The 26621-nt window shown below is 45.5% G+C and overlaps 1 protein-coding gene across 1 annotated transcript in view; it reads right to left on the bottom strand.

Annotated features, from left to right (window-relative positions):
• Positions 1-20651, bottom strand: part of erf (Ets2 repressor factor) — a 30190-nt gene extending 9539 nt beyond the window's left edge. Inside the window, exons 1-2 of the mRNA XM_035620411.2 lie at positions 19851-20651; positions 1542-1776 (exon numbers count right to left, since the gene is read on the bottom strand). Coding sequence (XP_035476304.2) covers positions 1542-1776; positions 19851-19872 — 257 coding nt within the window. The 5' untranslated portion in view covers positions 19873-20651. The remainder of the gene's footprint in view (positions 1-1541; positions 1777-19850) is intronic.
• Positions 20652-26621: the final 5970 nt, after the last annotated feature.

Below are 26621 nucleotides of genomic sequence, written 5' to 3' on the forward strand. Positions count from 1 at the left end.
AACACACGTGCACCGATGCCCCGCTCAACTTCAAAGCCGCTGAGAGAAGCATCAATCAAAGACTTCACATCTAACGGAGACGAAACTTTCCTCCAAACGACTTCAGACTTAATGAGCAGCCCTTCATTTATTTAAAACCGACCACAATAAAGACGCTCACAACAAAGTTTTGGCTCCAGCTGCTCCTTGATGTTCAACACTCACTGTGACCAAAGAGAAAGAAACTGCCTCCGTATTAAACCCAACTGTTAATAAGCTGTTAAACCCTCGTGGGCTCGATTCCCTCGGAAGGAGAAAGAAGAAGTTTGACGTCAGCATCGAATTCTGGGAGTCAACGTTTTTCTGTGTTATTGGTTTGAGATGTTTCGAAAAAATGTTGCATTTTCAAAGAATCATAATTACTTCTGGAAAACCCAAAGGAGGCTGTAGCTACAGAAATGTAGGATAGAAAAATCCAACGTTTCCTGTAATGATGTTATTTATTATAATATTATATGTTATACATAATATTTTTCAGGTTTCTTTAAATCATTTCGTCGTATGAGGATAAGTGGAAGACAAAAAAAAAGGTTTAAGCAACAAACAAGGCACAGATGGGCTGGAGGAGGGCTGACATATAACAAGGTGTGAAGTGAGTGTGTGTGTGTGTGTGTGTGTGTGTGTGTGTGTGTGGTGACGAGGCATCGCCATGGCAAACTCTAACCCACACCAACCTACAGCGCAGGAGGCGACACTGATGATTCGCCGTGTTGCATGTGTGTTTGTGTACATGACGATGAGGGAACAGGCTGGAGGCTAAATAAAAACTCTGCAGCGTCCCACATGTGCTGCGCCGAGCGGGGAAGGTGTGTGTGTGTGATTCTAAATCCGCCATCACCCTGGAGTTTCAGCCTGCGGCGCAGATGCGCTATTCACGACAACAACAAAAAAACACATTACACATTCCAGACCGTTATTGATAAACGCAGATCAACACTGAGCGAGTTCAGAAAATACAAGAACATAATATATAAGCTCACGATCAGCATCACTGCACTAAACAAATACTAATGAGGAGAAGGAAGATTGGTTTATTGAAAATGATCATGTGACCTGTGAAACTTGAAAAGAAGAGGAAGAGAAACTGCGGAGAGGTCTGGTTTCCCAGTTCAGTCTTTTAACTCTGAATCAGAGTGAGATGCAGGAAGTGACTGTAAAGAGAGAAAAGCTTCCGTCACTACTCTCCTCATCCCTCCGCTTTGTTAAAACTGTCGCGTTAAAAGAAAAGTTTTGTACTTTTGAACAGAAATCATGTTCCAGCTGTGGAGTGTGACTGACTGTCATCCTGGACCGTGTGAACTAACGAACTGGATCTATTTTAAAATCAATCCTGATGTTAATCACTGGGTCAAACAAACAGGATTCTACTTCTTAAAACTTCAGACTGACATGGTTTGCTTGGACACGTGTTGCCTCGCAAATTTCAAAAGTCTTATATGAGCTTTAATGCCCAAGTGTCATCCTTCATTTTCCTTCAACCCGTTTCTCCCACGTCTCCTCACCTCAGCGCTCGGCTGAGCTTGTCGTAGTTCATCTGAGGCTTGCACTTCCTGGCGCCCCACAAGCGGGCCACCTCATCCGGGTCCTTGATGACGAACTCCCCGTAGTCTCCCTGCCAGGCGATGACGTCGTGGTACTCCTCTTTCCGCAGCAGCTCCAGGATGAAGTGCCATAGCTGGATCTGCCGGGAGCCCGGGCTCGACTCGGGCTTGTAGGCCCACTCCGGGAAGGCAAAACCTGGGGGAGGAGAGAGGAGTGTTGTTCAGACATGGAGGCGAATTCAAAGACAGACGGTTAAGATGAAAATGTGCGTTTGGTAAAGAAGAAGTGAGAGAAACAGTCGTGACTCTGTTGCCTGGAGCATTTGTGAGAGGAAACGAGGCGTGAGACCGTTTGGAGCCGCAGACTCAGGGATGAAACTTTAGATTAAATACAAACATTGAAATCTAACACCCACACACACATTGGGGTCTATGGCTTCTGGATCTAGTGACTCCGGGGAGAGCGTCGATCGCACTAATAGACAAATCTGCTCCCACAGTTTGCAGTCACATCAAACCTCACTGGTATCAGCATCAAAGACGGAGAATCTGCACTGTTTTAACAGATTAACGGGCCTTGAGATACGAGTAGACAAAATAAAGCTCTGGTTTTATAACTGCTATCAGAACACACACACACACATACATACGCACACACACGCGCACACACACACACACGCAAGCACACACGCACGCACACTATTATCCAACAGTTAAAAGTATAGGCTTTGTGTTGTAAAGGAGTGGGTGGCGGTAAAAAACTCAACACCACTTCAACACAAGGCCAAGCTGAAAGGCTGAATAGCTAAGGCATAGCGTACGCACACGTGCACACACAGACCCACACACACACACAGACCCACACACACACACCTCATTAGGACCAGATGTGCCTTGGCAATCAGGCTGAGAAAGCTGAGGATGGGAAACATATGGGCACAATATAACAATGCTGAATTTTCTGTGTGTGTGTGTGTGTGAGAAACAGTAAAAAAAAAAAGAAAAGAGACCAATGTTACAATCAGTTTCCCACACTCCATAAAGCCGCTCATATCTGTACACGTACAGCGTGTCGGTGAATTGTTAACGATGATATTCTCGAGGCTGACGGACTGTGACACGCGTGTGATGTGGCCCGATGACGTGACACAAGCCTGCATGCTAATATGAAAAATCATTGGATCATTCATACGCTCTATGTTTATCTAGGTCTCAAAAAACAATAAATGTGTAAGCGACCAACAATCTGACACGTCAATTTATTTATCTTCGAAGGATTTTTGTTGGCTTGTTGCTGTTTGATAGGAAACTTGCTTCGGGGCAAACTCTGTAACATCAGAGAGTTATGGCACATTGAGAACAACCACAAAAGAAACCAGATGAAAAACAAGACGACAATAAAAACAACAACAACCACAAAAAGACGACACACCTGGAAACCAAACTGTGTCTGGATACGCTGCCCAGACGGCCATTAAACCAATCAGGACTTTTTCCATCTGCACAATATTTGCTATCATAGTTTTCACCTTGTTGTTTATTCGGGTTAGACTCATTTATCAAGAGTCGATTTATGTATCATCATACAGTTTATCGGATGATTTTAAAACACCTTCTTGCAGCTTTTTGATGACACCGGGTCATTTTTTGCTCAGTCGCTGCTCTACGCTGGATCCGTTTCAAAAAAGGAGCAAATACGAAACAAAACTCGTGAGTGACTCACAACATTCCAACAGGGGTGGTTCTTTTTTTTCATCGGAACGATGCGTGATATCAGCCAGCCGTTAACACACCGATACGGGTCGATCAGATCCGCGCTGCAAAACACGCGTGTGTTCGCAGCTCGCCAGGGAAATTGGCACGTGTTTCCCCTTCGTTAACCAGATACAGATGGCATTTTAATAGCAGGTGTAAACGGAGACAAAGTGAGTCATGGAAAAAACCAAACAACACCGAACACTGTGGAAACCAAAGTCCATCGTCAGGTGTGCAGCTGCAAATGTGGCGAACGCACACGAGGGAGCAGCAGCGGCGGTGTAGGCAGTGATGTTTGTTGTGGTAAATACATGTGACCACAGCAAATGACAATTTGTTGACTAAGAACTATGGCTACGCCACAGAGCGAAAGAAAAAAAAAAAACACGCACGCTTGCAAATGCAAAAGTTTTAGTGTTTACAACTAAATGTCCAGTTAAATTTGGGTGAAGAAGATTTCTGTTGGTCTTTTAGTGAGAGGAAAACTTACCAAGCTGAGCTAACTCCTTGTATTTCACAGGCACGTTGCCTCTGACATTGCTGGAAGCTTCCTTGTGGAGCTGCAACAGCTAATGGATTAATCGCAAAAAGAAATATTTATGGGGGAAAAAAGTCAAAATCCTGTGATATCAGCCTCTTAAATGTGAATATTTTTTGGTTTATTTGCTCCTCTGTGACAATAAACTGAATATCTTGGGTGTGTGGACAAAACAAAACACCATCTTGAGGGTTTGGGAAATTTTTCACCATTTTATGGACCAAACAACTTATTGGAGAAAATCAATAGTTGCATCCCTACTCACCACTGACAAATTAAAAAATATAGGGGAGTGACGTGCGATGCCCCAACGCTCCAAATTGGCCAATATGGTTGAAAGGCATGACACTGTTTTTTGCTTCTTTCTCCTCTGAAGGCGACAGGTCACACATTAACACAAAAGGCATCTTATGAAGAACAGAGCGGCTCCTGGTGACTAACAAACCACATGCTGCCTTCTGATGCCCGATGGTGCTCGGAGATCCAGCCAGAAGACAGACGAGCCGGCTGTGGTCGTTAGTCGATAACAGCCATTTGAAGGCACATTACTAACGGGGGGGTAACAAGCATATGATTCATACGCACAACAATGAGGCCGTTGTCGGCGGGGGACAGGTTAGGCATTATGACACAGACACATAACACGTAGTTGTGTAATGGGGTGCAGTAAAAAACATGTGCAACACGACACGCAGCATCCTTCCATGTATGCGCTCGAAATCAAAGTGGGCGAACGAACATCTCTCTCACACACAAAGTACACAGACACACACACACACACAACACAGGTTAGTGAGTGTGTGTGTCTGTGTGTGTGTGTGTGGGGGGGGAGTGGGTTCATGCGTGGGTGTGCAGAGCACACAGACAAAGGACACGGGAATATCAGCCGTGTTGCAGATGTCCCCGCTGACTCATATCTTGTTCGTTTTGTCGCTCGGCGTTCACAGATTCCGCCTTTCTCCCCTCATCATCGCCGCTGCCGTCTTTCTCTGTCTCTCTCCTCTTACATTTCGTCCCGCCCTCGCGCAGCCTCTCCTATGACACACACAGTCTCCTAGCAACAAAAGCTTCGGGCTCTAAAAATAAACGGCCCGAGTCACGACAAACAACACAAAAATATGATTCAATTACGGGAACTCGCCCAAAAGAGTTTGAGAGTTTGGCACAACAGATCCAGGGACCTGCGATGTCCGGGGGTGTGTGATCCGTCTGACCAGCGGAGACCTGGCGCTAGAACGCTGGCTTCACCGTCACGCTGCGTTTACAACGGACAGCCAAGATGTCACTTCCACTCACGTCAATAGGAGCTTTAATTAACTTGAACGTGGATTTGCTTCTGACGCCATTCATTCATTGACATTCAGCATCTTTCCATTGAAATGAATCAGAGACCCTGACAGGAAGAGAGACGGATACAGTGAGACTGACAGACGCAACAGATCAAGGTTCAGTTAGATATACATCTAAGTGACAAGGACAGCAAAGAACAATAACACTTGTCTCGTACAAACTATAATCACTAGAAGAAACCCACAACGACTGGAGGTGTCCGCCTTTAGGTGCACAGAAGTAGCTCTGCCCAAATTTAACAATATATTTCTCTGATGAATATCTTTTTGAAGTCACCCTCATGCTCCTGTAATGATGATAAGCATCTGTAGCAACAACTTTCTGTACATAAATCTCCTTAAGTGTCAGGTGTTTTAATATCGATACAGCCACAAAGTGTGTCACAGCATCGTCTGGTGAGTGAGACGAGACCGACACAGGAAGTGACTCGTCAACTCATCCTCGACATTGTGAGAGAGAAGTTATCTAATTTGGGGGTTTTTTCACACTTGAGCTGCATAAAAAAAAAAAAAGAAAAGTTGCTTAAATAGGCTCATTTCCTGAGCAACTTAGTAGTATTATTAGTACTAAAGTATTATTATATACATACAAATTTGTGCTACAGCTTCTTAATTAGTCTCTAGGGCTCGGACAGCACAAGAGCTGCGAGCTGGTGAAAACTGAAGTAGACAAACAAACCCAAAGGCCCTTTGTACGATCTGGCAGGCTCCGCTGCAGACAGGAAGAATTTTTTTTCTGATTGTTAGACGAGAGGTGAAACGCACCATTTCAGGCCTCGCTGGTTTCTATTTATAGCAAAGTACAGGGTAGAAAAACTCATTTACTATTAGCCTGCAGTCCCGAGACACCTGCCTTCTCCTTTTCCAAGAGAAACACAGGATCTGAGGGGGGGGGGTTTCAACTCGCAGGTCGGCTTTTCTTCGGGACTCTGACGTCACCGTTGTTGGAATAACGATCATTACGGTAGATAGTCATCGTTGGGGTATTGTCCAGAAAGGCCTGCAGCCGCTGAGACTAAACACAAATGACCTGCGAGTGTACGTCTCTCCCCTGCAACAAGTTTCTATCCATCTATCCCCCCGTTTATTTTTCCCTCCCTTCCTCCTATTCTTTGGTGGGGTCTATATTTAGCCGCTGGAAAGGTCGGACCGTGTCTGTCTGCAGGGCGACGGTTCAGGGGCACGGAGAGCAGCACACAGAGGTAAAAGGCCGGGGCCTGGCTGGCTGCTGAAATTTGGACAGAGGTTGTTTTTTTTTTTATTATCAGGGACGGGATCAGGACAACAACAGAAAGGCAGGAAATAAATGGGCACAGAGCAGGAAACGGGGAATCTCCGCTGGGCGTAAACTTTACTGGCATGTGTCAAATTCACAAATAAAAAAACAAAACAAATGGAAAAACATCTAGAAAGGTTTGCAGCTTATCGGCACATTCAACGCCAAAGTGAAAGATGAAAAAATCTTAACTCGTGATTTGGTCATGACGGTATTGGGCTACGAGAGGACAGGAAGTCCCAATTGCTTTTAATTTGAAGCAATGGATACGGGAAGTGTATCGACATTGTTGAAAAGGAGAGAAAGAGAGTGGCTGACGTGGCACACAAGGACAAATCCCCATCCCCCACATTCAAACAACCCATTTCAAAAGGAAGATCATTTTCAAATCAACTAAGTTTGCTCATCTGCATTTCCATTTATTTACCTCTCTCAGTCCAAACTGCCTGTCTACAATGTGGGGATCATCACAACAGCTTTATTGAGGGAGTCCTGGGCCTCAGACTGCTGTTTAAAAACCCTCTGCGCCTCGTTGAGGTGATCTCATAATTACCCTTAAAGTAGGGAGTTAAGATCCGAGGAGCCAGTGGCTTAAGCCCAGGGAGGAGTCGGGGAAACACAGCCGGGATGATGATGACGAGGGGGGGAAATCAGGTGGAAGGGTAAAGTGGAGGAGGAGGAAGAGAAGTGGAAGAGAGAAGGAGAACAAGAAACGAGATCCCACGGAGATCAAAGCGGGAAGAGGAGGAGGAGGACGGCCGCCGTGTGCAGGTGCATGCCCTGTTCTCACATGATCGTCCACATTTCATACGGCCGATGAACAGACAGAGGAAGGAGGGGAGACAGGGTCAGCGTCAGAGACACAGAGACACAAAGACACAAAGAACGAATAAGTTCCTGCCTGGCTAAAAATAACCCAGAGAATTCATAAACTGGGGTGGAGATGTCTGTGTAGGAATGTGGACTGAAATCGCGTTCCTTTCCGTGATCGTCTCCCGACCAACCAGAGACACTGGGCCGAGCGGCGGAGGGACAAAGGGAAAGAGAAAGTGTGATGGCGGAGAATACGGGGAAGGAGAAGTTTGTGTTCAATGGAGGAACAGAGAAGTGTGTGAGAATACAGAAGAGAAAGTCGCCTAAATACCAGCAATAGGAAAAACACGATGAAGATTAAATATGATCATTTGGGTGTAATACACGTCTTACGAGTCTGCGCTGGTCTGACTAAGATTTGCTACCAGGAGATATTTTTTGTCCTATTAATGGCTCAGATTTGTGCAGATGACGGATTAGACGTGGTTTGCTGGCAGATTTGTGAAAACTGCTGGAGCTTTAACGTGATCATTAATGAAGTGGGCTTTGCGTGGCTTAAATCAGCCCGCTGGTTCTTTTTAAGGGGATGATGCGGTTACTTTCTCAGTCAGTGCTCAGAAATCCATCCCCCTAACGGCCTGTGCTTGCGAGAGACGATTCCAGTATAGTTTCACCGTTTGGGGACGAGCGGCGTCAGTGATGCTGCGTATTCCAAGTCTGCGGGAAAAGACTTGGGACGCGATAGAGAGTTAAAGAGTTTGACTGTTTGCCACAGCAGCGAAGCCTTTAAGTGTATAAACCGTCTTCTGCGGCAGCTGAGAGTAATGATACGAGAGTGATGTCCTGTGGCATTCTGCAGGTCTCCTGGGTTTCAAAAGCAAAACGATCTCTGTCCACAGGAGTGATTTTAGCTCCGTGTCAGTAATGACCCACGTCTATATTGATCACGTGACCAGTCACGTACACTGAGCATGCGCGTGCCGGTGTAAACAGGAAGCAGGATCAAATACTACGGACGAGAAACAACAATGGTGAAAAGTAAGAGCAGGGATTTCTTCTCTCGCACCGACGAAGAGGCGATGTTTACAACGTGTTGCCTTCACCGCCGCTAGTCGTGTCGGTGAGGAATCAGGATCAGGAAGCTAAGTTTTCCCCGCATCCCTGGATTTTTATCAAACTAAAACCGGGCGACCAAAGTTTCCAAACTTCTCAGAGGAAAACTCCAGAGTAGTTTGGACGGCGTAACCGTAGCAGCGGTGATGCGTTTTTAAATATGAAAACCTGGTCATGTGGATGTAGCCTATAAGCGCAGGAAAAGATTATCACTTTTGTTTTGGTGAGAAAGAATATCCTAAATAATCACATCATCATCATCATCTTGGAGCACAAAGGTTTATCTCTTCGTCTGCAGCGCCTGAATTGAGGTTGGAGACTTATCGGCTTCGGGGTCTTTATTCCACAAAGAGAAAAGAGCAACAAACATGCGTGTACACGGCGTGTTGTGAAACTTGTCCGAACACGCTTTCCTTCCCCAAAATGACAATCCTGTGAAACATTCAGCGGTAATGAGCTGCCAGCTACCTGACTGCATCGCTGGAGATCCAGACTTCCTTCAGTCGGGCTGGAATGTAGTCGGAAGACAAATGTGTGTGTGTGTGTGTGTGTTTGATAGTAAGTGGGAAATAGAATAAGAGACAGGAAAGAGAGTGAGATGTGTCTCAAAGCGGAGGTGCACTGACGCAGGACAGATTTGTTTTATCTGTTGCGTGCGTACACACACACACACACACACACACACACACACACACACACACACACACACACACACACACACACACACACACACACACACACACACACACACACACACACACACACACACACACACACACACACACACACACACACACACACACACACGTGTATGTTTATGATGGATGGTCTGCAGGAAATAAGGCAGGCTGCCACCCTGCAGAGTGAAGTCAACCAACGTTAAGCCCAACAAACCGGCCCCCGCTCCGCAGTCGGACTGTCTCTCTGCTGATTAATAGCATCAAACTGGGAAGACGGCAGAACGAACACAGAGACGAAGTCGGACACGGAGACAAACATGAACAAGGAGACGAACACAAAGACGGAGATGAACACGCAGACCACCCTAACTGAAATGCCTTGGTTTAAATCACAGCGAGAGGAAGTAGAATTCCTCCTGAGGTGCAATCAAGGGGAAAACAGAAGACATGTTGAGGGGAATCGAACCATGAACAGGAATTATTCCATTCTCACAAAAGAAACAAATATTAAGTCAGTCTCAATGTTTTTGTATTTTAAATTCTATTTTAAATTCAATTCTTGTGAACGTGTCCGACTTGGACAATCTCCAGGAAATGTCCGGACACAATATTTTCGGAGTTTCATGTCACAAGAAACAGATTAATCCATGGACACATTTTTTGGATTAGTGAACTGACTATTCATGGAAAAAAAGAATCCATACAAACAAGTTAAAAGCGAAGTTGCCATTAACTGGTGGAGGCCTCTGTGGCACTGGAGTGATTTGCCGAGCGGTGGTGTTGTGGCGCGGACTTCAGAGAAGAGGGATGATAAATATCTGCGTTTAAAAACTGGCGTCGGTGTTGTGGTTTGGTCGCCAGACTACTTTCATTTTCCTCCAACACACACACACACACACACACACGCATGCACACACAGCAACTAAAGAGCTAAAATTGATCCACACAACCATAGGGTGACATGTATACACAGACAGACAGACAGACAGACGCTAAAGGCTAATGACGAAAATTTGGTGACTTCAGCTGTTGGACTTAGTTAGCGAACACTGGTGTGCATGTGTACACACACAGCTACACACACGCACGCACACGCGTGTCACCACAGCCCAGAATAGGTCCGTGGCCCCGAATGCAGGAAGCTGGATGAGTGACTCATTCTCGTGTTCCTCGCCAATCAAATTTCATCTCCTCTTTTCTTTTCCCATAACTTTTCCTTTTTGCTCTCAGCATCTTTCCACAGACAACGAGGCTCCGCCGCTGATTACGACTCGCAGGACGAACCAGCTCCACAATGTGCTTTTGAGTTATGTGACTGATAATGACACACACAAAAAAGAGTAGGGAAAAATATCCAAATACTCTTGAAGTCGTAAAACTTTAGGAGCAGCGTAACCACACGTCACTAGAGAGCAAATATCAGCCTGGAAAATACATATTTGTGTACTGATTAACACCTGGGTTCCATAAATCTGCTTTCACTACATTCTTGGCTGCAAGAAGTCAAGTCGTATTTAAAATGTACAGTCGAAAACTCATGAACGTGAATCAGGAAGATTCTGTGTGTCACGTGATGCCCCTCGATCCTTAGAACCTTGATTTTGGATGAGGAAATAAAAACTTGAAAGGAGAATCTTCGAAAGCAAAAAAAGAGGGAAGGAAGGAAGGAAACTCAGGATCGAGGAAAGACACAAGGCATCTTATACACAGAGAAGAAGAATAAGCGGTAGCTAGGCTACAATATTGTCTCACGATATTGATTACATTACATAAAGTCAGGATATCTGCAGACACAAATGTCTCTCATAAGATGCTGCTGGAGGTTGATACGGAATAAAAATCTACTTTTTCTTTACACTTTTTTCTCCCTCAACTTGAACACGAGTTTCTGTTATTTCAGGCAGAAATCCCGGTTCCGGGCTTCCACTCTTCAGTATCGGCTCATAAAAATATAGTTGATCTACCGCTCCGAGCTCGGAGCTCCCTCGCAGTGACGGTGATTCGCCAAACAGCCCAACCGAGGGACTTTCTACACGTGTGACGTCTGGGCGCGTTAGTCAGCCTTTCCTCGTCGGGAAGAGCCACCGCAGTCTTAATTTATTCAGTCTATTGCGTTAAAGCTGGATCTTCCCACCTCTAGACTGAGCGGCTCGCTCCCCGTGTAAAAAAACATTAAAGACGGAGGCATGACGGCGTCACCGCAGGGAGATGGCAGCCCCCAAAATGAGCAAGCCATGCTCGCTGTAGCTGTAGAAAATTAAAAGAGTGTGTCTGCTCGAGTGTGTGTGTGTGTGTGTGTGTGTGTGTTAATGCAAGACAGACATCACTCGTTTTCATGGCATGCGGGGGGTCCAGCGGCTCCCCCCTAATAAAATGTGTGGGGGCGAGATGAGTGAGTGTGTGACGGACCGACTGACTTTCACGTTTCAATAAAACATGAGACGCGACTCATTCTTCATCACTGCCGTCGGCCCCGAAGCTCTCAACACATCTTCTTCTTTCTTATGAGCTTTGAACTTGATGAATATCAAAATGTAAAGTGATGATGTTATTTCCTGGGTTAAGATTCTACCTAGCTCCTTCTAAGAAATCAGCTGTACGTTATGACGTCAGCCGAGTCCTGCGGGTCACGGAGAAAGGACTGAAGGACAGAAACAGCAAGCTCGACTTTATGGCCGACTAATGGTGCTGACCTGATCGAACGGAGCCATTCTTATCGCTAATATAATTTATGGTCTACCTTTGAAGCAGCTAACAAGACAAGCCTGAACCCTTACATGTGGCTTCAACCGTCCCTGCAGTGGCTCAGAGTCGGTCTGCCTGAACTGATCTGGACAAGATGTGAACGGCATTTTAATACAGAATTATGACATGCAATCAGCTACATGAGCCCACATCCCTGCATTTAAAAATAACAGACAATACACGAGGAATTGTCAACTCATTAAAGTGAAACAGGATTTTTGTTGCCTCAATGGAAACTGAACCCTTCACCTAGTGGTGGAGGAAGTACTCAGATGTTTAACTTGTGTAAAAGCAGCAATAACGCGAGTGGAAATCGTCCTTTTAAAAGTAAAAGTATGTTAAATGTGTGTGTGTGTCTGTGTGTACGTGCGTGTGTGAGAGTTAGAGACAACGTGCAAGTGTACACATTCGTTATGGCGAGAGAAGTTTCACTGAACTCTTGTGCTTGTTTTAATGTGGGTGTGTAAGGTGTGTGTTAAGAAAGGGAGAGGGTGTGTGTGTGTGTGTGTGTGTGTGTGTGTGTGTGTGTGTGTGTGTGTGCAGCTTGTGTGCATTCGTGTGGTTTGGGGTGTGGGGAAAAAATGCAAATTTCTTATTGTCAACGCTAACTAACGTTGATTTAGGTTTAAAACACAGAGTCACATCAATCACTCTCTCGCACACACACACACTCTCTCACGCACACACACACACACACACACTCTCTTGCACACACACACACTCTCTCACACGCACGCACACTCTCTCGCTCGCTCGCATGCGCTCACACACACACACACACACACACACACACACACACACACACACACACACACACACACACACACACACACACACACACACACACACACACACACACACACACACACACACACACACACACACACACACACACACACACACACACACACACACAGCGGTGGAGTCCCAGGGCAGATAATGAACCATTAGAACCACAGGGTTTCCAACAGACCGACGACTGAAGCAAACAACAGAAGAGACGGACCGTGCTCTGCTGAATCCCTCTGTCTCTCGCTCAATCTTCTCCCTCCTGAAGTGAGATTGCAGAGGAAAAAAAACTTTCCTTTTGCTTACTTGGACTTTTTATAATCAAAACAGTTCATCATTTACTAGTTTATTATTTTCTTCAGCTCTTGGAAGAAACTTTTCACACGAGCGAAGCAGCAGATCATTGTGAGGCTGCACGGATTGGATATAAAGCCGCGTCTTTAATCCAGAGGCATCTGTGTTGCTTTAACAAGATTACACTAGATTATGGCAACAAAGCAAAAACTGTTCAAGGAAATTTCACACATTTAGGCCATTTACATTGAATTATTCTCTAAAAACATGGCAAAACTAAAAAAGATGTCGCTGCTGCCTCGTGTCGAGGGTATAAAGTGTGTGTTCAGGTCGACTCCTGGTGGTTAAGGATGATCCATCTTGTTCTCCCGGTGATTAGAGATCAATTTAAAACTCGGCTGGAGGAAACTGGCCCCTATTCTGTTTTAAGAAATATTCCTTTCAGACGGTGTTAAGAGCCACAACAGATGTGTGCTTCTGGATTGTAATGACTCTGGACGCGAGGGGCAGAAGTCCAGTGAGCCTGCAGAATTGAGTCTTGCACATGCGTCGTTTTGGACACATGCACGTGTCCAATAAAGAAAATGACCACCAGCAATCTAACTGTATTACTTGGGTCTGCAGAAAGCCTATATATATATATATATATATATATATATACACACACACACACACAAGAGAAGCAAGTGACCACAAATGCAGTGTTGGTGTGAACGAATAAAAAATAGAGTCCCAGTCTGTCTGGAGAATATGGCCACTGCTGCTGCCACAAACATCTGGGACAGGAGCCAACAGACGGCCACCTGAATCAGTGTCGGCCCCAATAAAAGTCACGTTTTTTACAGCCATGGAGCCCACGAGCAGCCCTCGTACAGAGCTGCTGAACCCTGCAGAGATGCACACTGAGATGCTTGTCTTGAACGTCCAACCTGGGTTCACAGGCTGTATATTCAAACCCGTTTGGCTTCACTTGGTGCTCGACTTTCAACTGCCTACACACCAAACAGAGCGAGGCTTGTGGAAATTAGTATTTATTATTAAAACTAACCTTGGGCTCAAATTTTTATGAGATTGTGAATAAAGAATTTGTTTTGGACACAAATCGCATTTTCAATCGAGCGGCGGTGGGGTTTTTTAAAAAACGCAGGTGTAAAGCCAACAAGTGTATAAGGGGGGGGGGGGGGGGGCAGGAAAAGCCTGGCTTGGATCGGCCACGTCCAAACAACCACAAAACCAAAAACGCTCAGAAACCTGTTGGCAGCGTTTTCCCCCCCTCGCCAACTCTCAAGGTGGCCTCCATTTTGTAAAAAATACACCCCCAATTAATTTTTTTTGCATCATTTTACAAATTATTTCTAAATGAAGACTTTCCACTGGTGTTGTCATGCACTGCCACGGTTAATTCTAGAGTTAATGTCCCCAAGAAGAAGAAAAAGAATGTTGCCACCTACTGCAGGTCTCACTGCAACTGCCAGGACAGAACCTGGCAGGCGACGTCTAACCGCTCCTTCCAGCTACAACACATATGGCATTTGGTGGATATTTTTGCTCTGACAGCAACTTGGTTGCAAGCTCCTTTTCGCTCTTGGCAGTGGCAGTGTGGGCAGTGTTATACAGTCATACACGACCACACCTAGTCTGTGTCCCCTGATTCTTTTTGCAGGGTGGGTAGAAGGCGTCCGACCCACAGGTCTGCTGTAGAGCCCGAACCCTTCTTTATCCTTCTGGACATAAAATGACGCCAAAACCAACCAGGTCGCCCTCCCTCTCCTTCTCCACGTACCACAGATGATAGCCATAACACCGCACAACCCTCCACGCCGCTTTCAGTCTGGATGACTCCAGACAAAACAGCCAGAGACAAAGCACGAATCTACCTCGACACGTTCTGTTCTCTCTCAGCCTTGGTTTGATTCCAGGGCAATTTCTGTAAAAGAAAAACTCTTGTCTACATTTTTCTGATGACCAAAGGCTTTATATAACACTTTATTGCTTCAACGTGGATCTTTAGGGGGATTAATAAAAAAAGCGCGTTGGTCGAATAAAACCGCAGCCGGAAACTCCAGAATCCTGTCAGGTGCTTCAGAGACATCTGTCCCGCTGCAGACGCCGTCCTTATCTGCCCGGTGAAGCTGAGCCGTTGGTTCCACTTGACCTGCTCCCGCACCTTTCATCTGCACCGCTGGAGGTTGGCTGTCACGGAGCCAACGATTTCAGATTCCCTCGGCCATAAACACTCACAGATACTTAGGTTGATTAAGACTTACGGTCGCATTCTTTGGACTAAAAAAGCAGCGATGTCTGAACTTCAACAAATGACAGTGCGCGGATAAGGAAGCAACATGTGCTTTTTGTCTTAAACGGGCCAGTTGTTCTTCTTTGTCGGAACCAGAACACAGACATAAAATCACACCTCGGCCTCACAATGTTCTCACAGCAGAAGTTCCGTTTGACAGAACACTTGATGCTGTCAGAAGAAACAGCCCTTCTTTTTCTGATAGTATATTTTTACAAGTCTGGTGAATAACTGGCCAAATGAAAGACAGTGTGGCACCGTGATGAAAAAAATATGATTCAGCGATTTCTAAAATAACAGCATCAGTGTCTGGTTTTGATGTCGGCCTTTCACTCACAGAGCTCAACACTATACAGATGTTGAACAACCGTCCAAGAGGAATTCCTCATCGAAGGGGGCAGAGGAAACGTTTTTCTACCTCCGTCATTGGCCCGGAAGTTGGTCCCGTTTGGTCAATACGCTCGTGTTCAACAGTCGCTGGTGTTCGAGTCATACTACATCAATAATCTTGCAGGAGATGACTAGGTCCAACTAATGTGATGTTTAATAAACTTTTAACTCATAAAAAAGTTGACTGTAAACTTTATAAAACAGCTCGACAACCAGAAAAAACAATTATCAACTTCACTCACTTTGTCTTTGTGCAAAGATTTGTATTCAAAAATTGGATATCCAGAATCACAATCAGAAATTGAGTAAGCGCATACTTTCGCTTGAATCTGGAACTGTAACTATTTAATTTGATATAATTCCTTTAGGTTTTTAAAAAACATTCACGATTTAAGCTGCGGACAGAGATTCTGATCAACAATCCATCTCCCACACCGACAGCGGGGCCCTTCCTGTGCGCGAGGCCCCCGCTGTTTGTTTGGCCAGCATGTCCCAGCTCGTGTAACCTGCTGCATGGGTCACCACAGCCACCGTACGCACACACACTTCCAGGAAAAGAGACCGGCCGTAACATCAAGAGAAGTTCGTAAGCGATGCTGACCCAAGCTGCCACTTTGACAACGCACCAGAGAAATTGCTGACGTCACTGACACTGTACTTTTTTTTCCAGGGTCTGCTTGTCCGGACTCGGCACAGTGGTAATCACGGAATGTGATCAGGTCAACCTTTAGCTCTAACCCGATCGGCCGCAGTAATCGCACAATGGGAGGGAAACCAGGGGGAAAGGTACATCCTGTGAGGGAACATTTGGGATTTTCCTCCTAAAAAGGGAACCTGTCGTGATTTCAGTGTCGATTAGAAAAGTGACACCCTCACGATTACAGCCTGGCTGCTGCTGCCAGAAATAAGACCTGATTTTTGCTTCTATTTTAAAAGATAAAGACGTACATCAGGGCTTACGCACTAATAAAACATTACAACTCACCCAAAACCCATTTTTCTTTCATCTCTCGTCACATAAACACTAAAAAAGGTTGCTATTAACTCAGAGCACGTGACACTGCAGCATCTCCAATAAATCACAGGGAGACAGGGTATCATAAAGCAAGCGACTGCAAAAAAAAAAACCCACATCGCATCAGTCACCAGCACCTCTTCTCTTCTCAAACTTTTCCCCGAGACAAAACAACTTGGCCTCGACGCGTTGTGTAATTGCGTCGTCTCTGCTCGCCGGAGCCAGCGGCTTAATTCGGTGCAGTGGTGAGACGATAACACGACGAGAGGAAACTAATGAAATGAGGCCTATGGGTTCGTTAGCTCTGCTCTAACCAGTGTTATAAGAGACATTTGAAATCTGCATAAAAGAATAAAGACGTCTCGCTGCTCTTCCTGTAATTACACAACAGGCTGAGTCGACGGCCCCACAAAACCAAATGGTCTTCCTCAAGTGCAATTTGGTCCTGCTGGTAAAAGTCAAACACTCACTTTGTTGTGGCCACACATCAATGTCAGGTAAAGCAGCACGGTGACAGACATATGGGGGCACACACACACACACACACACACACACACACACACACACACACACACACACACACACACACACACACACACACACACACACACACACACACACACACACACACACACACACACACACACACACACACACACACACACACACACACACACACAATTTAAATACATTCACAGTCATAAACAGCAGCCCAGCACTCACCAGACTTAACACCAGCTAATTGCTCATGTATGGCTCCTTTCACTTCACACACACATGCTTCAAACACACACACACACGCAGAAGCTGAGCATGCTGGGTCGCCGGCCCGGGCCTGTCTGCAGCCGTGACGTCTTACATGTGGCGCGTTGTTGATACAAGGAGTAACACAAGTGGAAAATTGGAGCTGGTGGGGCCAGACTGCTGACTTCCTGATAGGAAGGAGAGTGGAGCTTGACCCATATATTTATACATACATGCGTGTGTGTGTGTGTGTGTGTGTGTGTGTCTGTGTGTGTGTGTGTGTGTATACCGTAGTCAACAGGCTCAGAGATGCAAACAAAAGGCCTGTGTGGCTCTGAGCGTAATGTAGTGTGGCTGGATGCAGAATCTGGGCTATTCTCGTCAAAACAGAAATGTCCTTCGTCCGGCGTACCGGTGTCACCGTACATTTAACTCCATTCAGACGTGGTGTGAGTCACCGGTGAGAAACAAGTGATTCAGATACCTAGAAACTGAGGATAGTTAAGGATGAATCACACAAACTAGAAAACCAGAAAAATGTACAAACTGACTTGGCAGAACTCCTTTAAACTCAGCGTAAAGCAAACAGAAGAAACAAAGAAAAAAATTATCTATAAATAGACAAAATTAATCTAGAATAAATTTACTTTAAAAACCAGAACAGAACTGCTGCCTGAGTTTACTAATCTGTCTCTCTGCAGGTTTTATTTGACTGTGTCTCTCTTGTCTAAATCAAAGACGTATAATTAAGTGTTTTCTGCGCGGTGACCTCTGTGGTCGAGATCAAAAACGATTCGTGGGCCGAAGCGAAATCGACAACTCTAAAAGTATTTTTGGGGCTGAATTACCCATAAACACATTGAAAAACCAAAACAATCTGAGAGTGGAATCTGGTTTGGTTGAACTTACTTTCTCTTACAGAGCCTTTGATAAAAGAGCCCACTGTGTAAAACGTGTGTTAAGCTTAATTATCTTGTGATATAATAAAAAAAAGGCAGCAGCAGAACGATCCAATAGCCATTTCCTAATTATGACGTGTGTGTTGCTGTGGTGTGGCAATTCCCTCTTAAAACACCCATTATGGGAACTGGGTCTCTGCCTGCTCAGGATTAGCAACACAACACTCCCCGACTACACTGGGTTTTTAAAAAAAGAAAAAACACAGTGGAGGTGAAATCATAACCCAGGGATGGGAAATCATAATCATTTCAGCAAAACCAGAAGAAAAGATTAAAAAAATGTGCGGAATTTGAAATAACGGGTCCTTAGGGTTTTTTTCTGGGATGAAATCAATTTAAATTCCTCCAAAGGCTTTTTTTAGCTACGCAGGTAAAACAATCCACTTGGATCCGATTCTTGCGCAGGTCAAGGGTCAAACAGGTTTACTTTACAAAAATGCCTTTCAGGAAGCACGGGGGTAATCAAGATCTCTCTCTCACACACACACACACACACACACACACACACACACACACACACACACACACACACACACACACACACACACACACACACACACACACACAGGTTTATCTATAGAAGGAGAGTTCTAACGGATCTCGGCCGACGACCACTTTATCACCAAACTTGATTAAAAAGCAATAGCAAGTGAAGCTCCCAATCTAATCATCCAACTTTTCACTGCAGGCCGTGACGTAGTGATGAATGGAAACGTGTGTGTGTGTGTGTGTGTGTGTGTGTGTGTGTGTGTGAGAGTATGTGTGTGTGTGTTTGTGTGTGTGTGTGTGGGCTGCAACCTCAACTTTAGAATAATCAAAATGCAAATGTGCAACATCCTTAATCATTCACAGCAGTGAAATCATTTCCTTCTCTTATCAGCCTGGCCTGGTTTTGAAAAGCCCGCTCCGACCCTCGTCCCTCTACCGTGCACTTCCTGCAAGACAACGCAAATTAACAGATTCCTGAATTCCCCCTTTTTTCTCTCATGTTTTCCTTCCTCGGGAGTGGTGGGGGGGCCACAGGACACATGTGGGGGTGTTGCTATCAAATCTGCTCCAGGAAACCAAAGCCAGCCCCACAGTTGTTCCCCCCGCCCCTCGCTCCGCACAGTAGCTTCGTGGACATGCGCTTAAAAAGTTACGTTTCGTGGAAATAAAGTTGGGGAAATGAAAAAAAAAACAAACACCGTGTGAATAAAAAGACAAATTGAGTCGCAGGAGTGGCACCGACTCCCCCCCCCCCCCCCCCCCGCCCCCCCGGGGGTTGAGCCGGGACAACCCGGGGGGCTCGGACGGGTCAACTCCGGCAGCGCCATCATCTTGTCACACTTTCCCCCTGGAGTTAGCAGGTTAGCATGATGCTAACAGCTAACTCCGGCTACATGCTACTGTTGTTTTACCTTTTTTTTTTCCAACAGAGGATTTAAAATAAAAGAATATTGAAATCATGGCGGGTGTTGTCATATATATATATATACGTGTGTGTGTGTTTGTGTGTGTGGTGCTCAACTCACCCGAGTCCCCCGGGGTTTTCATCTTTGTCGCCGTCTTCGGTGAGCTGCGTCGGGTCACTTTCCCCCCGTCGACCGGTAACTTCAGACGCGAGTTAGCTCGCCGCGTTAGCCGCGTTAGCCCGTGACACCCCGCTCCCTCCTCCGGTGTTGTTCTCACAAGAGGCTCGTTGGAGAATAAACCTGCCCCCGGTTATACGAGTGGGGAGAAGACAAACATCCGCCAACTTCTCTGCGCTGCGTCTCGAACTCGTCCGCGTTCGGCTCAGAAACTTTTTGGTGCCCGAGTGTTTGTTTGTTTTTCAGCACGGGGGCTCCTGGGGCGGAAAAGTTGCCCCGAGAATCCCTGGAGAAGGAGGCGGGCGGGGTGGTGGTGGTGGTGGTGGAGGGGGGCGGTGATCCAGTCGCCGGGGTCTGAATGGCGCAGGTCGAAGTTTGGAGGAGTCGTGCTGCCGTCGGTCGGTGCTGGAGCGGCGGAATGCGACGAGTCTAAATGTTCATCCCGTCCGTGGTAACGACGTCGCATGGTCGATTCCTCCTCCACATCTTCATCCTCCTCTTCCTCCTCTTCCTCGGCGACAGTCAGAACAGCGGCGCTGCTGCAGGGAACAAAAGTGCCGATGCCAACTCTGTTCTTCTCCCTCTGCCCCTCTTCTCTTCTCTTCTCTTCTCTTCTCTCCGGCACAGACTTTCTTCTTTTTCCACTCACTCACTCACTTCGTGCTCTCTCTCTCTCTCTCCCTCTCTCTCTCTCGCGCAGCCCCCCTTCCTCTGGCGGGGTGTCGTGTTTCGCCCTCCTCCTGCCACACGGGGCCGCCCACGCTGACCTACGGAGGGAGGGAGGGAGCGAGGAACTCAACGCCCACTTGTTGCCAAAGATCGTCTATGTGTTTTCGGAGGTTTGCTTTACATTCCACTACAGACTAGATGGATAGATTGATAGATAGATGGATAGATGGATAGATGGATAGATTGATAGATAGATAGATGGATGGATGGATTGATAGATAGATAGATAGATGGATGGATGGATGGATGGATTGATAGATAGATAGATAGATGGATGGATAGATGGATAGATTGATAGATAGATGGATAGATTGATAGATGGATGGATAGATAGACAAAATATTGTTTGCGTATGATTAGAGCACCGAAATGTAACTTATCAATATCAGAATCAATTGGAATCAATAATTGAGCGTGTTTTTTGTTTTGTTTGGGGGTCTAAGCTTATTTCCTTGAAGTGTAGATCAACCTCTCTTGTAGATCCACATTTTATCTCATTAATTCACAAGTTATGCTTGTGTCAGACTCATATAAGATGAGTTACAAGGCATCAAGCAAATAAATAAAAAACAGTAGAGAAAGAAAAATCTTGTGGCAAGTTGACACTTTATAATATTTGACGTAAGCAGTAAGATTGCTACCAATTATAATCTATTACTTCTTTTTTTTCTTCAAATAATCAATAAAGGTCATTCAAATTGTAGCAGCCGAGGTTCATTTCATTTAAATTTTATTTCATTTTTTCCCCGGAGTGCCTCATCGCCTTCATAGACGATCTTGGACGGGGCCCCGTCGCCTGCTGCTGCCCGGAGCTGCCGCCGCTGCTTCCCCCAGTTTGTCGCCCCGCTCGCTCCCGGTTGGCGCGTCACGGCGTTGCCGTGGAGACCCGGTACCGCCGCGGGTGATGAGCGGCGCCGTGATTACCTGTAAAACTGCGACAGCAGCGAGGGAGGCAGCGAGGGAGCCGGCGTCCGTCATCAATACACGGGGTCGGTAAGGAGATGATCCACGGGTGTAGTGGAGGTGGTGGTGGTGGTGATGGTGATGGAGGTGGTGGTGTGTCCCACTGGAGTGAGACTCTGACATGTACAGACTATAATCATAAGAGGACATCGCCTGTAGACTATCAGGCGCTTATTATCATTATGGACTCACTACACACACACACACACACACACACACACTTCTCCCTCCCTAATGAAGGGCCCTTCAGCTCTTACATCAGCAGAGAGGGAAGGAGGGAGTAGAAAGAAAGCAGCAGTAATTACTCAAGAGCGTGAACTGGAGAGCAGAGAGCAGCTGAGCTCGAGAGAGAGAGGAAATAACAGAGAGAGAGAGAAACACACTTTCTCTCTCTTTCCACTGATCTCTTCATCCATCCTTCCTTCTTTCTGCATCCCTCCGCTCCTCTGCTCATTTACTTTGAGAGGCAGCCTATGGGAAGTGCACACACATACACACACACACACTCCTCTACCGTTTATATTCAGTGGTGGAAAGAAACCAATAAAAACTGCACTAGGGCCAAATTTGAGGTACTTATACAGTAAATACTGAGAATACTAATACAGGTATACCTTAAGGATCTGAGCTCTTCCCCCAACCACGCCGACGTCACACTCCTCCTACTCCTCTTCCACTCCTCTGCTCTGCCCTTCATCATCATCCTCATCTCCTGCTCTCCGTTCGCCTACACATCTCCTCCTCCAAGCCGCCTCCTCCTCTTCCTCCGAGTGTTCTCCATAGTCCACTCACTCCTTCCTACGTTTCTTCTCATTCTTCACCCACAGATCATGCTCCTCTCTCTTTGACCGATGCTTCATGACACCTGTGCCTCAAAAACTTCTGAAGTTCTTCTCTTCCAGTAATCATATAAGTGGGGCTGAAATTTACGGTCTTACTACTCATTTCCACGTCTGATTAATCTGCAGATTATCTTCTAGAATGAAAATTAGTCTGACATCTTTGGAAATGCGATTATTGGCTTAATTAGATGAGAAGATTCTACAAGCAGCAGCCACTGAGTTTATTGTATAGGCATTGGAAACAAGGGGAAACAGGCAAACATTTAAAATGCAAGTCTTTCTGATTGTAAACTGAATATCTGAACTAAGCAAACCAGCTGGCTAACTGTTTCCCCTTGTCTTTACAGTCTTTGAGCTAAGCTAAGCTAACCAGTTGCTGGCTGCAGCTCCATATCTTCTCATCTCAAAATATTCCTCGAGTCATCCGGTCCACAAAAGGTCAGACAACTCTGAAAAACACCCACCACAATTTCCCAGACTCTGAGTTGACCTTTTGAAATTATTTTTTTGTCTGAACATGTGTCATAAGCCAGGAGGTTTTCAGGACAACAACCAAATATTCATATATGAGAAGTAGATTTTTTTTGGGCGGGCATTCTAAAAGAAAATAAAAACTCAAAATCTCTGCAGTGAAAAAGACCTGTTAGTTAATTATTTCAGCTTTATTGAAAATTAATTTGTGGGTGTGTCGCTGCTCCCATCGCTGCTCTGCTGTGGACGTTCTTGCTGCACCTGAGGACAAGTCAGGACGAACACCCTGAGAGTCTGACGCGACCCAGTCGTGTCCCGTGTGCGTTCAACATGACAACCTGTCGTTGTCAGAAAGAAAACGAACAATGTGTTTGTGAAATCACAATATCCCTTTAAATCTTTCCACCAAACTTACATTGGAAGAAATATTATTATATTTGTACAAACTTCCTCTATGTAGTTAATGGCTCTTCACAAAAAGTATTTAAGAATTGGAATACTTGCTTCACTTGAGCTAATACATCTGTTTAGTAACACAAATCTTACACCAGTATCATTGATAGCTAAAGATATTCGTCGAATGAAGGCTCATAATTGCATATATCATGGCGTTGATGTATTTTCGAGCATTGCTGTTATTAGCAATGTGACAAAAATCTATATCAAACCTTAAAATAATTGGTTCTTCTCAATCAAATACATATTTTAGGTGCCTGGTTATAGTTTTTGCAGTTGGTGAAAAGTTTCCGCAACAGAAGACGGCGTCGCTCTGTCCATTCAAGACTGATCTAACATTAATACAGACACTGTAGATGATTCAAATTATGTTGTCTAATTAAAAAAACTTCCAACTGATCGTTAATTCTAAAGTGGTCTCTGTTCTTCCCAACGCAAAGGAAACGAGGGAGAACGTGTCACAACACGTTTTCTCATTCACTCATTTACTTTAGAGGTTTTGTACGTATGCCTCAGTGCCTATAGGTATAGTATATTTAATATTCCAGAAAGCACAGCAACAATAGGAAGTCCACAACTGCTATTGCCGAGCAGTGTCCTCAGAAGTCTGGCTGCGTGTGTTGGAAGTGCAGCACTAAAGTCAGCTAATAACTTCCAGGGGATTTCTAATTTCGGAGTCGTCGGTCTCACAACTCAGCAACTTTGAGCAGAGCAGCATCAGCACTTGGACTGAAACAGTGTGTGGAGCCTCTGCAGAGGGACGGACACTTTGCTGCTGGAGGAGGAGCAGGGAGGCAGAGCGAGCAGCCATGTGCTGGTCGGGGGATTCAGACACCGGCTGCATGTGAAAAGCACCAGCAACAAAGGCTCAGCAGGCCGCGCTGACGTCTGCATACGTGCGAACTGCTCGGGTGATTGGGCCTAAATGATAACCAGAGTCGCTATCAGTTCATTAGGTGCTAATGACCCCAATCAGCAAACAGGAGCAATCAATCAGCAGCGATTTGGTTAATGATGAAGAAATACAAGAACCCGGAGTGATCTTGTGTTTGATTCCACTCGACAAATGTCACCAGAGTGAGTTAAGGTAACACCAATGGAATCGCTGGGATAACTCCACCCGGTATCAATGGGTTGTCAAGACCTATTTTAATTATGACTTACTCAACACTGATTTTAAAAACGTATTTCTAGCCACAGAAGTTTGAAATTTGTATCTTAAAACTGAAAAATTCTGTGAATATAACTCAAAACTGCAAAATAAAACTAACAAATAGTGAGTAACTTTAATAGTAAGTTTGAAAAGAGTTTATAAAAGTTCATAACTGGTCTGCTGAGTACAAGGTAAAGTCGACGCACAATGGTGTTGATGAAATCATAAAAATAATGAATGGTACATTTTTGCACAAAGAGCTATGTTCATGTCTTAATTTGTTTTTTTTCTTCCTGAGAGGTGAGTGTTTTCTATCTGAGTAAAATCGGGAGTGTTTTGAAAATGGGGAGAAAAAAAAAGGCCTGAGGGGGCAAATGGTAACCGAGCCACACCCAGGAGCGAGCAGCAGTCGCTCTCGACAACAAAACTGTAACGGGAGAGGCCTTTTCACACCAGCCCATCTGTATGCGTAAGAAAACACACACGCACTCACGCACGCACACACACACACACACACACACACACACACACACACACACACACACACACACACAGAGCATGGCAGCAGTCAGAGTCAGAGCGAGGCGGTTGGAGCGAGTTCGTGACAGCGACAGAGAAAGTGTCAGGGAGGCTGGGAGGGGGGGACGTTTGCCTGCGACCCCGCTCGTGCTTTGTTCTAAAGATGGAGCGATGAAGACATTTTCCATGTCGTGTTCCTCTGCGCGGCACCATGAGCGTATGTTTGTGGAATAAGGAGGCCCTTGTCTGTGATTCTGTCTGTATGTCTGTCTGTCTGCCCCCTGGCTGGTCAGATGATGTCTGTCTCTCTGCTGCTTTTGTCTTCCAGTCAAAGCGGGGGGGGGGGGGTGGGGGGGGGGGGGGGGGGGGGGGGGGGGGGGGGGGACGACACTTCACTTCTGGGTGTGTAGATGAGATGTAAAAAAAAAAAACCAAAAACAAGATGAAGGTTGAAACACACGTGGAGAGTTTTTCTAATGAGGGAAAAGGGGATGAAGTAGTAGAGGTCAGGAGAGGAGAGCTGAGGGGGGACTGCCGAGGATAAGTAGAGGGGGAGGGGGCGAGAGGGAGAGAAAGAAAGAAAGAGAGTGAGGCGGAGAGTGAGAGAGAGTGAATGGGCCCTTTGTGATCAAAAGGCTTGTTTATTTTCTTGGCGCTTGAACTCCTCAGGAGCCACGTTGGGCCTGTCTGCGCTGTCCAGCTCTCGTCCCCGTCGCCTCGCCGACGTCCCGGCAACGGAGCGCAGCACAACCGAGTCGCGACCAAAACAAGCAACCAGAACATGGAAACTATCGTTTTGAACATGTCGGGGAAAAAACACACACTCTGCTTTCGACGTCCCGGGCCCTTGAGCAGAGGCAGACGTGGAAAAACACTTAGTTCAAATCGAGTTATACGAGAGCTCGACTCTCACTCATGCAGTTTTGTTTTCTTCATCCTCTTCAAATCAATCAAGCACTTGTTTCTACATTATTACATGTTCTTTACGTTTGACTGACACTTGTTCTGCACCTTTACTCGCGAATGCAGGACGTTCGCTACATTCAACTTGGTTCATAACATATTGTCCTTGTGGCCTTTATGAGTTATCAACTCAATTTTGGGATTCAGCCTGAGAAGAAGAGTCTCATATTCCCCATGTAAATACATTTAAACTGAGCTGTATTAAACTTACAGTTGGTCCCTTTTTATTTCCCATTAAGATGCTTTAAGTTTTCATAAATCAGCTTTTTAGAGACGCTCTAATTTACACGAAAAGGTGCAAACTCCAAATGAGGAGAGTCATCCTAGACCTTTGGACAGCAACATCTTAAATCAAAGGCCAATAATGAGCGGGTTTTTTTGAAGATCATACGATGCAACTGAAAGCTCCAGAAAAAGCAAGTAAATGGACTCAAGTTACACTTAATTTATATTTATGGCTCAACAAGTCCACAAATGTAAAACTCAAGATGTGTTGAGCATATTCAAAAACACATTCATCCAACAGTAAACACTAAAAAACTAAAAAAAACTACTAAATAAAGTTTTGCAGTTTTGACACGTGTCTGTCTGATGATGTCGGAGGACAAACACTACATC

Source organism: Scophthalmus maximus, chromosome 22, assembly GCF_022379125.1.
Source record: "Scophthalmus maximus strain ysfricsl-2021 chromosome 22, ASM2237912v1, whole genome shotgun sequence".
NCBI classification, from domain to species: domain Eukaryota; kingdom Metazoa; phylum Chordata; class Actinopteri; order Pleuronectiformes; family Scophthalmidae; genus Scophthalmus; species Scophthalmus maximus.